Source organism: Physeter macrocephalus, chromosome 11, assembly GCF_002837175.3.
Source record: "Physeter macrocephalus isolate SW-GA chromosome 11, ASM283717v5, whole genome shotgun sequence".
Lineage (NCBI taxonomy): Eukaryota > Metazoa > Chordata > Mammalia > Artiodactyla > Physeteridae > Physeter > Physeter macrocephalus.
In genome coordinates, this window is record NC_041224.1 from 41,877,306 (window position 1) to 41,893,288 (window position 15,983).

Consider the following 15,983-nt stretch of genomic DNA (forward strand, 5'->3'; position numbering starts at 1 on the left):
AGACATCCAGCTCCAAGGCTCTTCATCTTGGAAGGAACCTGCAATGACTCTAAGTATGCCTGCCTCACTCTTCCCTTTCACAGCCCCCTCATTTCCTGTCTGACTTGTATATATTCGTGTTTTTCTAAGGATGGTCTGCAGACCAGCTGCTTCAGAGCTATTTTGGGTTTCCCAGAAAAACCTCCTGGATTAGCATTTTTGCAGGCCAGGCCTGGCAGTATGCATTCTAGAAGCTCCTTGTGCTAGACAACAAGATGATGGCTCCCCAAAGATGTCCACATCCTAATCCCCAGAACCTATGAATGTGTTATCTTACATGCCAGAAGGGACCTTGCAGATGGACCTTCAGATGGGGAGATTATCCTGGATTATCTGGGGGTGGGGCCCAATCTAATCACATGAGTTCTTAAAAGCAGAGAACCTTTCCTGGCTGGGGTCAGAAAGAGATGGTGATGGAAGAAGAGTCAAAGAGATACCATGTTGCTGGCTTTGAAGATCAATGAAGGGGCCACAAGTCAAGGAATGCAGGCAGCCTGTAGAAACTGGAAAAGCTTCTAGCTTCTCCCCTAGAGCTTCAAAAAGGAACACAGCCTTGCTGACACCTTGATACTAGCCCAGTGAGACCCATGTAGGACTTCGGACCTATGGAACGGTAAGATAATAAATTTGTTTTGTTTTAAGCCCCTGTAATTGTGGTAGTTAGTTCTGGCAGCAATAGAAACCCGATACGCTTCTCCCATGAGTTTACATATCTAAGAGTTGAGAAACTCTGCTGTACAGTGAGTCCCTGACATGCAAACGAGTTCCATTCCAAGAGAGCGTTCATAAGTCCAATTTGTTCGTTAAGTCCAGCAAAGTTAGCCTAGGTACCCAACTAACACATATTGGCTATGTTGTACCGTACTGTAATGGGTTTATAATACTTTTCACACAAATAATACATAAAAAAACACACACAAAAATAGTACTGTACGGTAAAGTACACAAAAGCACAACCACTTGTAGCAGATGCATGCACATGAAAATGTATGCCAGACGCGTGAACTAACTTACATGATTGGACCTGCGAACGCATGTTCCCATCTTTGAAAGTTTGCAATTTGAAGGTTCGTATGTAGGGGACTTACTGTATAAATTCACTCAGCTACATGGTTTCACATGATGGGTGGTCATTAATCAAAAACCTCTTGATTCTGGCTCCTGCTACTACCTGCTTGATTCCCCAATTCAAATGCGGGAGAGGGAACGAATGAACAAATGAATAAGTCAGTCTGATCAGCCCGGCTCATGGTTTTTCACTCCGGGACAATCCATAGGAGGCTTCCAGTTATGGATTGGCTGTCCTAGCATCAGCTTTAGCCAGAGGGCCCAACTCAGGCTCTAAAACGTGGCCAAAGTGGGCTGCCCTTGTAGCCAGGGCTGTGGGTTGGGGGAGGCGTCGTGACTGGTGTTCAGGACAAGGGGCAGTGGTCCTAGAGCGGGGGAGGGCCCGGGAAGACTTTGGAGAGGAGGATGCGATGGAATTGAGACTGAGAGGTGGGTGTGGATTTGCTGGACGGGTGGCAGAGGGCTGGGATGCCCTGGGCGCTGAGGCTTAGGAGAGCAGGGCCATTTGAGGGCAGCCTGCTTGGTATTGCTGGAGTAAAACCTGTGGTGGGGAAGGGGCGGAGGGGCAGCAGCCAGGTTTCTGAGGGGCAGGCCTTTACCGGTGTGGGCTGGAGAATGGAGAGGGACATCGAGGGGGGAGGTGGGGATGGATTGACAGCACTTTAGCAGGTGGACTGCACAGGTTTGAAGCTGGACAATAGGAGACAATACTTGACCCTCCCCTTGGCTCTGGATCCCCTGAGGCCAGAGTCTGGACTTAAGCCTTGGCTGGAAGAAGGGGGGAAATGGAGAAATGAGGGAGAGAGGATTCCAGAGAAGTTTGGATGCACGTTAGACAGTTCGGTGAGGAGTTTCAATTGGAGAACTCTCTGGAAAAGGATCTTTTTTTTGGAGTCTTCTCGTCTTTGGCAGGACTTAGAAAGCAAATTCTGAGAATTATCCAAGTCTGAGTAAGCTCACTGGTGTCTCAAAATACTGAAATTACAAGAATTAAAATAAAAATACAAAATTGCATAATAAGCATAAGAAAGTCCAGCAAAGCTCTGATGTTGCCATTTTTAAAAATACCAGATTCTTTCTAGAGAAACTTTTTGTGCTGAGCTTGGCCTGTCTATGGTAGAGAAAGAGGCCGGGGAGGCTGCCACTTGGCCTGCCGCTGGGATTTGCGACTGAGGCCCGGAAAGTAGCCAGCAGGGACTGTCCCCCGTGCTGCAGCACCCCCCCGCCCCCCCACACACACCGGGAACCTGCAAAAAGGAAAAGGAACAGTGGGAACAGAGGCCAATGCCTGGTCAGGGCACCAAGGCCTGGGCCCCGAGAGCAGAGTGAGGCACCTTCGTGTACAGGAGCTGGATCTGGGTCTGCATCACTTCAGGTCAGGGAAAGTAGGACACCTGACGGACCCACGGGTGACCTAGCAGTGGCCACGCTGAAGGATCTCCAGCCATGCACGGAGGTCCAGGCTGCAGCTGCTGAAGGACCCAGACCCCTCCCAGCTATGCCAGCTGAGGCCCCTCGAGTTAGCTAAGAAGAAACTCTAAGTAGGAAGGGTTTTGGTCTATAACAACTTTTCTTTGGAAAAGGTGGGTCGATTCATCTTGTTCTGTGGAAACCCAGGATTGCCATGGCAGGAGTGAGGGTGATGACATTAGGGGGGATGCTTGGGACAATTTGAGAAATGAGGAGACTGCCTTGTATGGGTCTCTTCTCCTTTCCTAATTTTAACACAAAGCAAGGAGGAGAAATGATTCCAGCATGAGTGCCTGAGGGGAACAACACTCTCCCCCCACCCTTAGTATTTGCTTAAATAAATGTTTAATGTTTTGGGGATTTTGTTGTTGTTGTTGTTTTTGGCTGAGTTGGCTCTTCGTTGCTGCGCACGGGCTTTCTCTAGTTGCGGCGAGCGGAGGCTACTCTTCGTTGCAGTGTGCGGGCTTCTCACTGCAGTGGCTTGTCTTGTTGCAGAGCATGGGCTCTAGGCATGCGGGCTTCAGTAGCTGCAGCTCATGGGCTCAGTAATTGCGGCATGCAGGCCCTAGAGTGCACGGCTTCAGTAGCTGTGGCTCGTGGGCTCTAGAGCGCAGGCTCAGTAGTTGTGGCGCACGGGCTTAGTTGCTCCGCGGCATGTGGGATCTTCCTGGACCAGGGCTCGAACCCGTGTCCCCTGCGTTGGCAGGCGGATTCTTAACTGCTGTGCCACCAGGGAAGTCCCGTTTAATGTTTTTAATAAGATTTCAGCTAAACCCAGCCAAGGGAGGGATGGCTGTGTTAAGATATTATGTTTCACTTCCTCATGAGTGACACTGATGCATTATAAATAGTTCTTTATTATGAGTTTATATACTGCTTGATACATGAAATACATTTCCTTTAAAATATTTAAAATAATTCCTGCTTATAAGCAACTTATTCGGATTATTGTTAAAATAATGTTCACATTCAAACCTTTCAATCCCAGGAAACCACTACACACACTCGGGAGGAACGGTCAGTAGTGCTGTTTACCATAGCAGTGTAAACGTTTTTCAGAATGAGGGAATGATTCTAGATGATCCGTGGTGAACAATAACTACTGTTTTCTTATGCCAGCGGTGCTCACCGTGTGTTCTTAGATGCGTGAAAGGCACCGCGTCTCTCCTTCCTTCCCTGACTTTAATAAGAGCTGCAGTTTTAAATAAAGCTGCAACGTCACACACCCAGCCCTGCTGATCTTTTGGGGTGTCATGTGGCCAGTCTGCCAGCACCCCATTCACATGCTTTTCCAGAACGAGCCTTGGGCCTCGGCGAAGAGGCTAACGGTCCCACTCGCCAGGGTTCTGCTCAGCACGATCGTCCTCCTCCTCCGAGTCAGCAGATACTCTCTTAATTCTCTGGAGCGCCGCCTTGATGCTCCTCTCCAGGTCGCTGGTGGGTTTATTGCTGGGGCTCGGGCCAAGGTCAGGGTGAACTTTCTTCAGTTTGACCCCTTGCCTTATGGCAGCCAGAATGTGCTCATTGACTGAGGCACGGGGAGGGGACAAAGTGGGCGCTTGCACCTTCTGGAGAGGGGCCCTGTCATGCCTTAAGGAGGCCAGCACTTCGTCCATCGACCCTGAAATTGAGTAAACAGAGCAAGGGGTCACGAAATCATACTCTTTCTCCCTGAGATGCCGAGACATTCTTGTACTCGTTAACATAACAGGGTTACGTCACCCATCAGTTAATGCCATGATGTAAACAAATAATCATCATTCCATTAAACAAATGCTTTGATTATCTGCTAGAGAGGTCGACCATCAGCTCCCTTTCTGAATCCAGGATAGTCTAATTGCTAATATTTTACCTTGACCACTTATTTTCCAGTACTTCTTCAAATCCATAGCAACTCCCAGGCACAGTCAAAAGTCAACACACCTTCTGTTAGGGTGGCTGTTTCTCAAGAGACAGGTGTTATCATCCTTTTGTGTAACCCTGAAGATAGTTATGAATTCCTGGGGTGTTAAGTAATTCGACCCAATGTGCATTGACAGCTCTAAAAATTGTATCTCCTCCATTTCCCTTCCCACTTAAAACTTTTTTTTTTTAACGTACCCCCCCCCCCCCCCCCCCCCTCCCCCCTCCCGTTATGAATTCCTGGGGTGTTAAGTAATTCGACCCAATGTGCATTGACAGCTCTAAAAATTGTATCTCCTCCATTTCCCTTCCCACTTAAAACTTTTTTTTTTTAACGTACCCCCCCCCCCCACTGTATTTCTCCACGTTCAGCCTTGGATATTAGTCAGTGATGACTCGTTCTGTGATAATGAAGCGAGTAGGTTTCCACACATGGAAAGGCTTAAAGCAAAACTCAGTAGCTCAATGAACCCAGAGTGGGTAGCACTGGCACATTTCTCTATATAGAGTGTTTAATTCCACCTACATTACCCTGACGTAACTTACGTGCTCTACTTTCGAGGGTGTGAAATGCTGTCAAAACACAGATTAGATCAGAGTTTCAAGGCCTTGGTGAAGAGAAGCTATTTTTCACTCTGGCACCTTGAGACCCCTGCGGGGGTAAAATCTTTTACCACCTGCTGGAGACTGGGGCATGACTGTAGCCACTCATCTAGGGATCTTCCATGTGAGACTTCAAGGTGAATAGTCATTTCTAGTTCAGAATTGAAAGGCCATACCGTGGCTAACAAAACGCTTTGGATTTTAACCTATAACTTGTTATTACATTTCCCTTCTAGGAGTAATAAGACAAAGTTTCACCATCGAGGGCATTTTATTATTCTTTCCAGTGAACTGAGGCAGTATGTGTGAGCTGATCAGGGCTTCCCACACTGTGTGGGCTACACCAGGCCAGGAGCAGGGCGCCCCCGCCCAAAGCCCTGCCACGTCCCATCTCTCGTCTAGGCCCAGGCACGTGAGCTCTCGCTTTCATTTACACGATGTTGCCACAGACCCCATGGAAATGGGCCTCCGGTCTCTACCTAAGAGTGTGCACATTTTCATTTGTACCTGCCTCCAGGTGCAAAGAAACCTTGAACTCAGAATAACCAGAATATGCATTAACCAGAACCAGTTTGGAACTGTTCTGTTTGTATAGTTCACATCACCTATCACAGTCCCCTTGTATGTTCTAGGCAGAGGTACTCAGGTATAAACTTTAAAACAAGCGTACACAGCATTTCGATAGAATTTAAACACAGACACAAATACACTCCAGAGCAGCGGGCTCTGAGTCTGGGCAGATTTCAGCCCGTCTCCTCCATAGTCAATGTCTAAATCATAATTAGAATAATGACTAGAACTATAGCCCTCATTAGACAGCGAAATATTCAAGTGTATTCAGCGTGCTATACTTGCAAATGCAAAAAAGTGGTCTACTATTTTTTTGACCGCTTCATTTCAGAAAGATTTCCCACAGCATTTATCAAACTCAGATTTAGGCTATGCTAACTTTGCAATAAAAGAGTGATAAGGCAAAAAATACTGAAATATTTTAAGATTGTAGAGAGTTCTAAAAAAGATTTTGATTTGAAGATGAAGGCTCTTAAAGCTAGAACGCTCCAACCACCTAAACACCCCTGGTGAGCACGGGCACTTCGGCAGATTACCTGGACAGCTAAAATGGTCTGAGGAACCACACGGGCTCTCAGCGGGCGATTCACACACTAGAGGAAGCGGCTGATCATCTTTCGCTGAAGTCCTGAAGTGTAAATTCCGATGATTTGCAGATTGAGAAGAAAAGGGCAGAGCAGGGAGGGGCAGCGGTGGTGGTGGTGGTGGTGGTGGAGGTGGAGGAGGTGGTGGCAGTGACAACTCCTCACTTGACTTGCAGTGTGTTTGGTCACCAACTGGAACAAAAGTCTGAACAAGGATGTTTCTAGCACAGTCTTCATGCTCAGGGGTTATCACGTTACTAACTTCAGATAAGGGAGCGCTTCTGGTTTTCCTAGAGGACGGATGATGGATCACCGCTGTCATCTGAGAAGTCGGCGGGGATGTCTGCCGGGGAAGTCCACTCGGCAGGTGTGGAGCCACAGGTTGTGAGCGAGAGCTCTTTAGGACAGAGCGACCTGGACATCTCTGAAAATGAAAAACTGTTGTGAGAAACTTGCTACAAATGCAAACCGTCAAAATGCTGAAGCTTTCTATAAGTGAACATGGAAGCATTTCTGTGCGTGGATTATTCTAATTCACAAAGTGGCTCCTTCTCACTTTGTACAGCCACCCTTGCTACTAAATCTATATATTAAGGAATAAGCATTTATATCCTTTCATAGAATACTTTCTCTGTAATAAAGATATGAAAGGATATATACAGATGAAAACATTCATCATATATTTTTAGTATGAAAAATCAGAAACTTAGTGTCAACAATAGGTGAAAAAATTATGGTGAATTTAAAGTATTAGGCAGCCATGAAAAATCATAAGTAGTGCAAAGTCTGAAGCGTCCTTAAAAAATGCAGATAATCTGGTGTTAAATGTATAACCAGGTAAAAAACAGAGGTATGAAAAATACCAGCAGGGTGGACCTCAAAGTGACAGTTAAAACAGGAATTATGAATGTTTCTCTAATTTTTTTGTTTAGAGTAAATTTTATAATTTAAAAATGTGAATTAAAGTTCTGATTAATGTATATATGTGGAATCTAGACAAATGGTATAGTTGACTTTATTTGCAAAGCAGAAATAGAGAACAAATGTATGGATACCAAAGGGGAAAGGGGTGGGGTGGGAGGAATTGGGAGACTGGGACTGACACATATACACTATTGATGCTATGTATAAAATAGACAACTGATGGGAACATACTGTATAGTGCAGGGAACTCTTTAATTCACTGTGGTGACCTAAATGGGAGGGAAATCCAAAAGGGAGGGGATATATGTATATGTATGGCTGATTCATTTTGCTGTGCAGTGGAAGCTAACACAACATTGTAAAGCAACTATACTCCAATAAAAATTAATTTAAAAAAATAAAGAAGTTCTGGTCTCACAGGTATAGTTCACTAAAGAAAAACCTAACCTTACAAAGACCTAATCTTGAGGGATGTATACCTCCATGGACCAAAAAAACTGCAACTTTTACCAGTTTGAGGTCAACTCATTCCAGTTTGTTGAGAGCTTAGGCAGCCTGATTTCTGTCACCTTCATACCATCTTCATACTGTCTACATTTGAAAGTTCATCACTGCTCTGACTAGTTCAGGTCTACAGAGCTGGACTTGCATCCCTGGAATCCCTTCCTCCACACTGATCAATACCCTCTGGTGACAGCTGACCAGCAAGTTACTGTCCACCTGGCTCATCTGTATTCATGTAGCCCCCCTGCATTCATGCCCAGGCTCTCACCCAGGACAATCAGACTCTCTGGAGGTGGGGTCTGGGCATGAGTATTCTTCACAAGCTCCAGAGGTGCTTCTGATGTGCTGCCCGGGTTGGAGAATCTCTGCTGTGGCTCTGACTCTGTATATCCCTGAGCTAAGTTGTGTAATCACCCTGAGCATCAGTTACTCATCTTTCAAGTGGTGATGATATCACACAAGGTTGTTTTAAGAATTAAATGAGAATGAATGTAAGTGCCTAGCACATGCCTGGTATACGGCAGTGATCAGAGTAGAAAGCATATCGGGAAACAAGATGAAGTTGTAGGACATGATTGATTCACTCCGGTGGCCCCTATTTTTCTTGTTGGTATCACAGTGCACCTTCAGTACCTCATCCCAGAATTGTCTGGGAGTGGGTGGTTTTCTCTTTTGGGTCATTATGAAGGTGTGTGTTGCAGGTGTGTGATGAGAACAGGTTTATGTTTTACATTCAACAAGTTTAATGTTACTTTAAAATAAGTATTTACTTTTTTTTTTAAACCTATTTACTTTTAATAGGGTGCAAAATTATATCACAATGTTTCCTTGACCAAATTTTAAAGACTTCTTTACTACAAATGAGGAAACAGCCAGCTAAATCTAAGGGCAATTTTAACTATTTTCAGTTTTCCCTGCCAGCTGACACCATGGTGAGCAGAGTCACACCACCTGGTCAGGGGGGAGAGCAGGAACCTTAGTGTGCGGCAAGGTCAAAAACATCTTGATATTTCTAATATTTTTGTTTTTTATTTATAGACTACAAATAATGGCATTTGGGAAACATTTTATGTCCCAAATTATCTGTTCCTAATACTTTATACTTTTCTCCTAGGATGGGTGATCTTCATTTATTTCTCCAGACAATGCAGGCGAAGTGATTATTTCTAGAACTCACCTCTTTAAATGCTCTCAATCGTTGGAGTGTCTTTTGGCGTTCTTGGTTCATCCATTCTTTTTTCTTTTGCTCCTCCTCTTTTTTCTGGTCTCTTTTCTGTATTTAAACAAACACATATTTGTAAACTTCTCAGAAGTCCTGAGTCCTGACATTATTGCCTCCTCCGGCCCCCACGTCTGCCCCCCATGCTGCAGGGCCAGACTGCGCTGTCCCCTCAGGATCAAGGCTGACGGGGAAGTGGAGCTCCACTTTGCACAAACTTAAGCCCGTGTGTCATGTTATGCAAATACAAAACATTTTTCTTCAACCACTCACCCTCTGAACGCTATGATGCTGATGAAAATATTTTATGCTTTCTTCAGCCTGTTGCAATCTGAGTCGATGATTTTCTTTGCATTGATCCTGGGGGAATAATATAATTTCATAGATCTGTTTTTCACCTGGTTATAAATTGAACGCCACATGGTTTTTAATATTACCATGGGCTATAGCATGAAAGGTTAAAAGAAAAAAGCACTGCATTTGGGCTGCAGTATAAGGCATTTATTAATAGGAGTTATGGTGTGGCTCAGTGCTTCTGCCTTCTCCTCGGTCACGTGATACAGGGCGATGGGCTGCTTACGGGAATCCCTCCTTCCTGGTAGGAGGGCCACGGCTGGGATTTAGAGATGAAAAAGCAAATTTGAGAGATGAAAAAGCAAATCCTCCAACCAAGTGGAAATGAGAGGACATACAGGCAGTCCCACATTCCTAAGTGGGATGTGTCCTAAGGCTCTGTTTCAATGCAATTATTTTAAACACATTTCCCCATAATGTTCTAAGTAATATCTCCAAATATACCTAAATAACACATCCAACCTACAATACCTGAAAAATTATATTAAAAACTACATCTCAATTATGCTTAGCCATTCTTAGTATGTTACCTTTTTATGTAATCACGGTGTGTTTAAAAGTTAAGAAAAAAATCACTCACCGCATATAAGGATTGAAATGAGCTGAATATTATCTGACTGATATTTTATAATCAACACTTCACAATAAAATTAATTTTAGCATTTATTATAGCTGATTAGAAGTTTCTACCTATTGTGGTTTTTAAAATACCTGTGTAAGTAATAGGCATTCAATAAATAGTTGTTGAAAGACTTAATTAAAATCTAAAGATGATGGCAAATGCTTAAATCCAAAAGGAAAAAGAATCTTTTTAAGAAAAACATTTAAAATGTATTTTAATTGTAGCCGCTGATAGCTACATAAACACACACAAAATTAATCATTGATAAAAGCCTTATTTTCAATACCTCTTTATCTTTCATGAAAGAAACCCCCAGAAGGGGTAAGAAAAGAAGGCTGCCCTGGGCGCTCCTACCTTTCTGTTCCTGAGACGGGCTCTTCTGGCACAGATCCTGCCCCGTTTAGATTCCAGCTGCTGGCACTGCCGGATGAGTTCCTTCACCTCCAAATTCATATCATCCTGCAGCCCCATTACATGATCCATGACTTTAAGTTCCTCTGGATTTTCACACGGATCGTAATAGATAACTTCATCCTGTTTATCTAGAAACATATTAATGATTTTTTAAAAATATGTCTTATTATTAAAAATAATGCATATTTTTTAATGTAAGGAAAGTTAAATATCCTTGTAATTATGATTAACATTTATGTATATATATGTCTATGTGTACACACATACACACACACACAACTTATACAGCTACACATATCAATAAACAGAATTCTTAGAGAAACTTTTCCATGTGATGGAAATATAATTTTAATGGCAACACAGTATTCTCAAATTTAAGCACTCTCTGTTGTTAGAATGTTCCAATGTTCTATTATTATCAGTTTCACTGTGATGAACATCTGAATATAAATCCTTGTGTACATTTTTTATTACTTCCTTAGCAGATGAATATTTAAGGCTCTTGATGATGACTCTTGTCAAATCACCCTCCTCCAGAAAGGCAACTTACATTCTACCAGCAGTATATCATTAAGGTACCTTAATGATATTTAATCTTAATTACATATTGATTTTTAAAAAATACATGCTAACTGTAACAAATTCAAGCCCTACAGAAGTACACAAAATAAAAAGTGAAATTTTCCTCTTCCTTCACCAACTCTTTGGCATCTTATTCCCGGAGGAAAACATGAACAGTTTGGCATGCATCCTTCCAGATTAACTTTTTTCTAATAGAAGTTTTTCCTAAATATGTAAAATGCTTATAACGTGAAGCTACTGTAAAGCTTTTTGAATACATAGGATTAAATTAAATGTTCAGGATCTATATGAAGAAAATAACTAAACTTGGAGGAACTTTAGGAAAAAAAAGACTTAAGTAAATGGAGAGACATACCATGTTCTTGGATGGGAAGATTCAAAATTGAAAAGATGACAATTCTCCCCAAATTATCTCTAATGTTAAGTGCAATCCCAATAAAAATTCCGAGTTTTTTGGGGTTTTTTGTTTTGAACTTGCCAAAATGATTCTAAAGTTCATCTGGAAGAATAAAGGAGTGAGAAAAGTCAGAAAATTTTTGGAAAAGTAGAGTAATGAGGGAAGTACTTGCTTTACCTGATACTAAAATGTACCTCCAAGGTACAATAATAGGACCAGCATGGTACTGGCACCAGAAGCCACTCACAAATCAGTGAAAGAAAATAACAATTCATAAATAGATCAAAACAAATATGATAATTCTGGATATGAGACAGGTAAAAGTCAAAGTAACAGGGGAAAATGTTTTTAAAAACTAGTGATTGGGACTGCTAACAATTTGGGGGAAAAAGTTAGATTCCTACCCCACATCAAAATAAATTTCACCTGGATTAAAGAGCCAAATGTTTTTAAAAACAAAATCAAAAAACAAAAACAAAAAACAAAAAAAAACAAAATCATAAGAATACTGAAACAAAACATAAGTAAATACTGATGTAATTTTGGGATAAGGAGGTATAACACCAAAACAGAAGACTGATAGAGGTGACTTCATAAAAATTAAATATTCCTACAAGGCAAGAAAACACAAATGACAGAGAAATTATTTGCAACATATGACAGATAATAGAATAACATCTCTAATATAGAAAGGGAATGTTCCAAAGAAAAATGTGCAAAGGCCATGAACAGGCCGTGAATAAAAGAAATACAAATGGCCAGTAAACATACAAAATTGCGTTCAACATCACTTGTGATTAAATAAATGAAAATTAGAAGATGCCATTTTTTGCTCTCAAGTAGGTGAGAATTTAAATGAATAAGTATGGGGAAACAGCTATTTTCATAATCAGCTGATGGGAGCATCATTTTGTACAACCTATCTAGAGGGCCATTATGTAGAATGAAATTTAGAAATTTAGAAAATAAGAGGTGCAGAAAAATGCATATCAAATGATTCTTGTAGTGTTTAACAAGTATGTGTCAAAATGTAAAATATGCATTGTCCTTGACCTGATTCCATCTTTAGAAATTTATTCCAAGGAAATAATCTGTCTTATACAGAAAGACATGTGTAAAGGAAGGTTCTTCACTACAATGCTGTTCACAACAGTGAAAAACTAGAAATCCCGGCATGTCTATACAATGGAATACTATGCAGCCATTAAATTTTTGATGGTTTTATTACTTACTGAAATGGAAGAATGATTATTATGTATTAAGTGAAAAAGAGGTTACTGAACAGGATACATAGTTTTGGTTTAAGAAACTGAAAGATATTTACAAACATCAGCATACAAAAAAGGCTACAAAGCTACAGAGCCTAAGTATCTCTAAATGATTTCACTGGGGTAATAATAGTTTCCCTTTGTCTTGCTGTGTGTTTAACAATGAATATATTATTTGAATAATAAAGTACTAAAGGGAAACTTTGTTAGAAAATTTCAGATATATTAGACAATATACAAGAAATAATTGATAATATGATCTGTATTTCCTTGAATGTGTAATTTAAACATATATACATTTAAATATATATTTTACCTTTTATAAGTCTTTTAATAGAGTCCAACTGTGTAACAAGCAGTATTTCTTCATATTTTAATATCTCAAATTTAACCTCATATAGTTCTAACTGAACTTCATAATATTGTATTTCTAATTTGTCTACAACATTTATTTTTTTTTCTTGTTCTGGAAGATCTTCCATCTTGTTTTCATGAAAAAAATAAGAGCAAGTTAAAATAATTAGTACATTAAAGGCAAACTTTACAAGCATTCAAGTTATTTTCTATTCCTTGCTCAATATCAAATATAAAAAAAGCAAATAGAGAAGAAACACTTTTCCATTTCATTTAATGGGATAAAAATGCCTTCTTCAATGTTTGTCACAAATACTTTATCTCATCCCTGAAACATATGAAAACATTCAGGTTTTGAGAAAAATAAATGGCAATGAGGTATTTACAAATGTTTTCTGCTTTAAAGTCATAATGTTACAGGAAAAAAATTAAGTGACTACGCTTCTAGGATGAAGCCCCTCTTCGATTATTCTAAAATTGTGCTGAAAACACAGCTTGATTGATTTTAAAGTAATGAGTACTTGATTGATTTTAAAGTACTACACCAGTACTGAGCTTGATGTTATCATCAAGTGAACCCTACAATATAATATTTCACAAACAGGGACTTCCCTGGTGGCGCAGTGGTTAAGAATATGCCTGCCAGTGCAGGGGACACAGGTTCGATCCCTGGTACAGGAAGATCCCACATGCCGCAGAGCAACTAAGCCCATGCCCCACAACTACTAAGCCTGCGCTCTAGAGCCCGTGAGCCAAAACTACTAAGCCCACATGCCTAAGAGCCTATGCTCCACAACAAGAGAAGCCACCGCAATGAGAAGCCCGCACACCGCAAGGAAGAGTAGCCCCCACTCGCCACCACTAGAAAAAGCCCGCGCACACCAACGAAGACCCAACAAAGCCAAAACCAAATAAATAAATAAATAATTTTTAAAAAAATAATATTTCACAAACATTTTGACCAAAGGGAAACTTCATGGCCAACCTTCCACAGTCTGCAAATTCTGATCTACTGGAAGATGGTGTTGGAATAAGTGAAGAAAGGAAGCTCTTTCACAATGCCTGGAAAGAAAGATTCTACCTAAAATAAAAGTTTGTTTTTTGGGTTTTTTTTTTGTTTTTTGCGGTACGCGGGCCTCCCACTGCTGCGGCCTCTCCGTTGCGGAGCACAGGCTCTGGATGCGCGGGCCCAGTAGCCATGGCTCACGGGCCCAGCCGCTCCGTGGCACGTGGGATCCTCCCGGACCGGGGCACGAACCCGCGCCCCCTGCATCGGCAGGCGGACCCTCAACCACTGCGCCACCAGGGAAGCCCCAAAGTGTATTTTTTAAACAGTTTCACTTATCTTTGTCTCACCTTTCCCTGAATTTCAGCTCTTTTGTGATTTAAACACAACTCTTTGGCTCTCATGAGTTGCAGAGTCTCCCGAGCTAACATCAGCTTGAGTTTTTCTAACCTGGGAGTTGCTGTGGCCCAGGCAGCCTGGCCAAATCTCTTCTCATCCTGTGCCATTTGTTTCTGCATTCCTGTTGTATTGTAATTAATAAAATAAAACATAATTACAACTCATTAAAAATAGAAAAATTTATCCTGAACTAATTATTTGTTTATTGCCTCTCATGTTACCTGCAAAACATCCCTTTTTTTTTTTTTTTTTTTTTGCGTTACGCGGGCCTCTCACTGTTGTGGCCTCTCCTGTTGCGGAGCACAGGCTCCGGACGCGCAGGCTCAGCGGCCATGGCTCACGGGCCCAGCCGCTCCGCGGCATGTGGGATCTTCCCGGATCGGGGCACGAACCCATGTCCCCTGCATCGGCAGGCGGACTCTCAACCACTGCGCCACCAGGGAAGCCCAACATCCCTTTTAAAAGAAAAATTCTTGTATTTTAGTGACTTTTTATTGTCACAAAAATAAAGCATGGTTATTGGTATAAAATTTTAGATAACTTCATTTAAAAAAAGAAAATAATAAATCATGAATCTCACTTACTTAAAGCAATTGCTTCTTACATTTTGGTGCATATACTTCTGGACTATTTCTATGTTTAGCTAGACAGACAGGAAGATATAGTTTGACCAAAACAAACAAACAAAAAACCCCCCACAGGATCATCATTCTGCTTTATATCTTTTTTATTTCACTTAATATATCAGGGAACTCTTGCTATTCATAAAAATAGTTATAGAGAATCATGCTTACTGCTACACGGCATTCCATTTTATAAATATACTAGAGTTTAACAAACTAACAGACAATAAGTTGTTGCTATTTGGGGCTACTATCAACAATGATTTAAGATAAAAGTCCTTCACCCAGCCCACAATATCATATGGTCTCATCCCTTCCTGTCTTGCTGGCATTCTCTCGCACCACATTCTCCATTCAGGCATACCTCAGAGATAATGCAGGTTTAGTTCCAGACCACCACAATGAAGCGAATATCACAATAAAGTGAATCACATGAATTTTTTGGTTTCCCATTGCACATAAAAGTTATGTTTACACTGTACTGTGGTTTATTAAGTGTACAGTAGCATTATGTCTAAAAAAACAATGTATATTTGAGGCAGGAGATAGATGGGCCCCAGGCTAAACAGTTTCTCCCCTGTGGACAGAAACTCTGTAATAGCAGAAACTCCATAAAAGCAGGATAATGGGGACTTCCCTGGTGGCACAGTGGTTAAGAATCCACCTGCCAATGCAGGGGACACAGGTTCAATCCCTGGTCCAGGAAGATCCCACATGCCACGGAGCAACTAAGCCCGTGCACCACACCTCCTAAGCCCACGTGCCACAACTACTGAAGCCCGCATGCCTAGAGCCCATGCTCCGCAACAAGAGAAGCCACTGCAATGAGAAGCCCGTGCACCACAACTAAGAGTAGCCCCCGTTCGCTGCAACTAGAGAAAGCCTGTGCATAGCAACAAAGGCCCAACACAGCCAAAAATACAAAAATTAAAAAAAAAAAAAAAAAAAAAGCAGGATAATGGAGGAGGCTGGGCCCTGCCCAGATAAGAGATAAAAGACCACATATTCCTCATTCTCGAAGTCAAGGAGAACTTCCTGACTACACATGCACAGAAAGGCTCCTTGGAGGTCAAAAAGGGAG

General features: G+C 41.6%; 1 protein-coding gene across 1 annotated transcript in view; it reads right to left on the bottom strand.

The window, feature by feature from the left end:
- Nucleotides 1-651: 651 nt before the first annotated feature.
- WHAMM (WASP homolog associated with actin, golgi membranes and microtubules) overlaps nt 652-15,983 on the bottom strand; it is a 23,305-nt gene continuing 7,973 nt past the window's right edge. The window contains exons 4-10 of the mRNA XM_024117416.3: nt 14,231-14,400; nt 12,837-13,002; nt 10,214-10,401; nt 9,157-9,243; nt 8,842-8,937; nt 6,189-6,660; nt 652-4,198 (exon numbers count right to left, since the gene is read on the bottom strand). Coding sequence (XP_023973184.1) covers nt 3,900-4,198; nt 6,189-6,660; nt 8,842-8,937; nt 9,157-9,243; nt 10,214-10,401; nt 12,837-13,002; nt 14,231-14,400 — 1,478 coding nt within the window. The 3' untranslated portion in view covers nt 652-3,899. The remainder of the gene's footprint in view (nt 4,199-6,188; nt 6,661-8,841; nt 8,938-9,156; nt 9,244-10,213; nt 10,402-12,836; nt 13,003-14,230; nt 14,401-15,983) is intronic.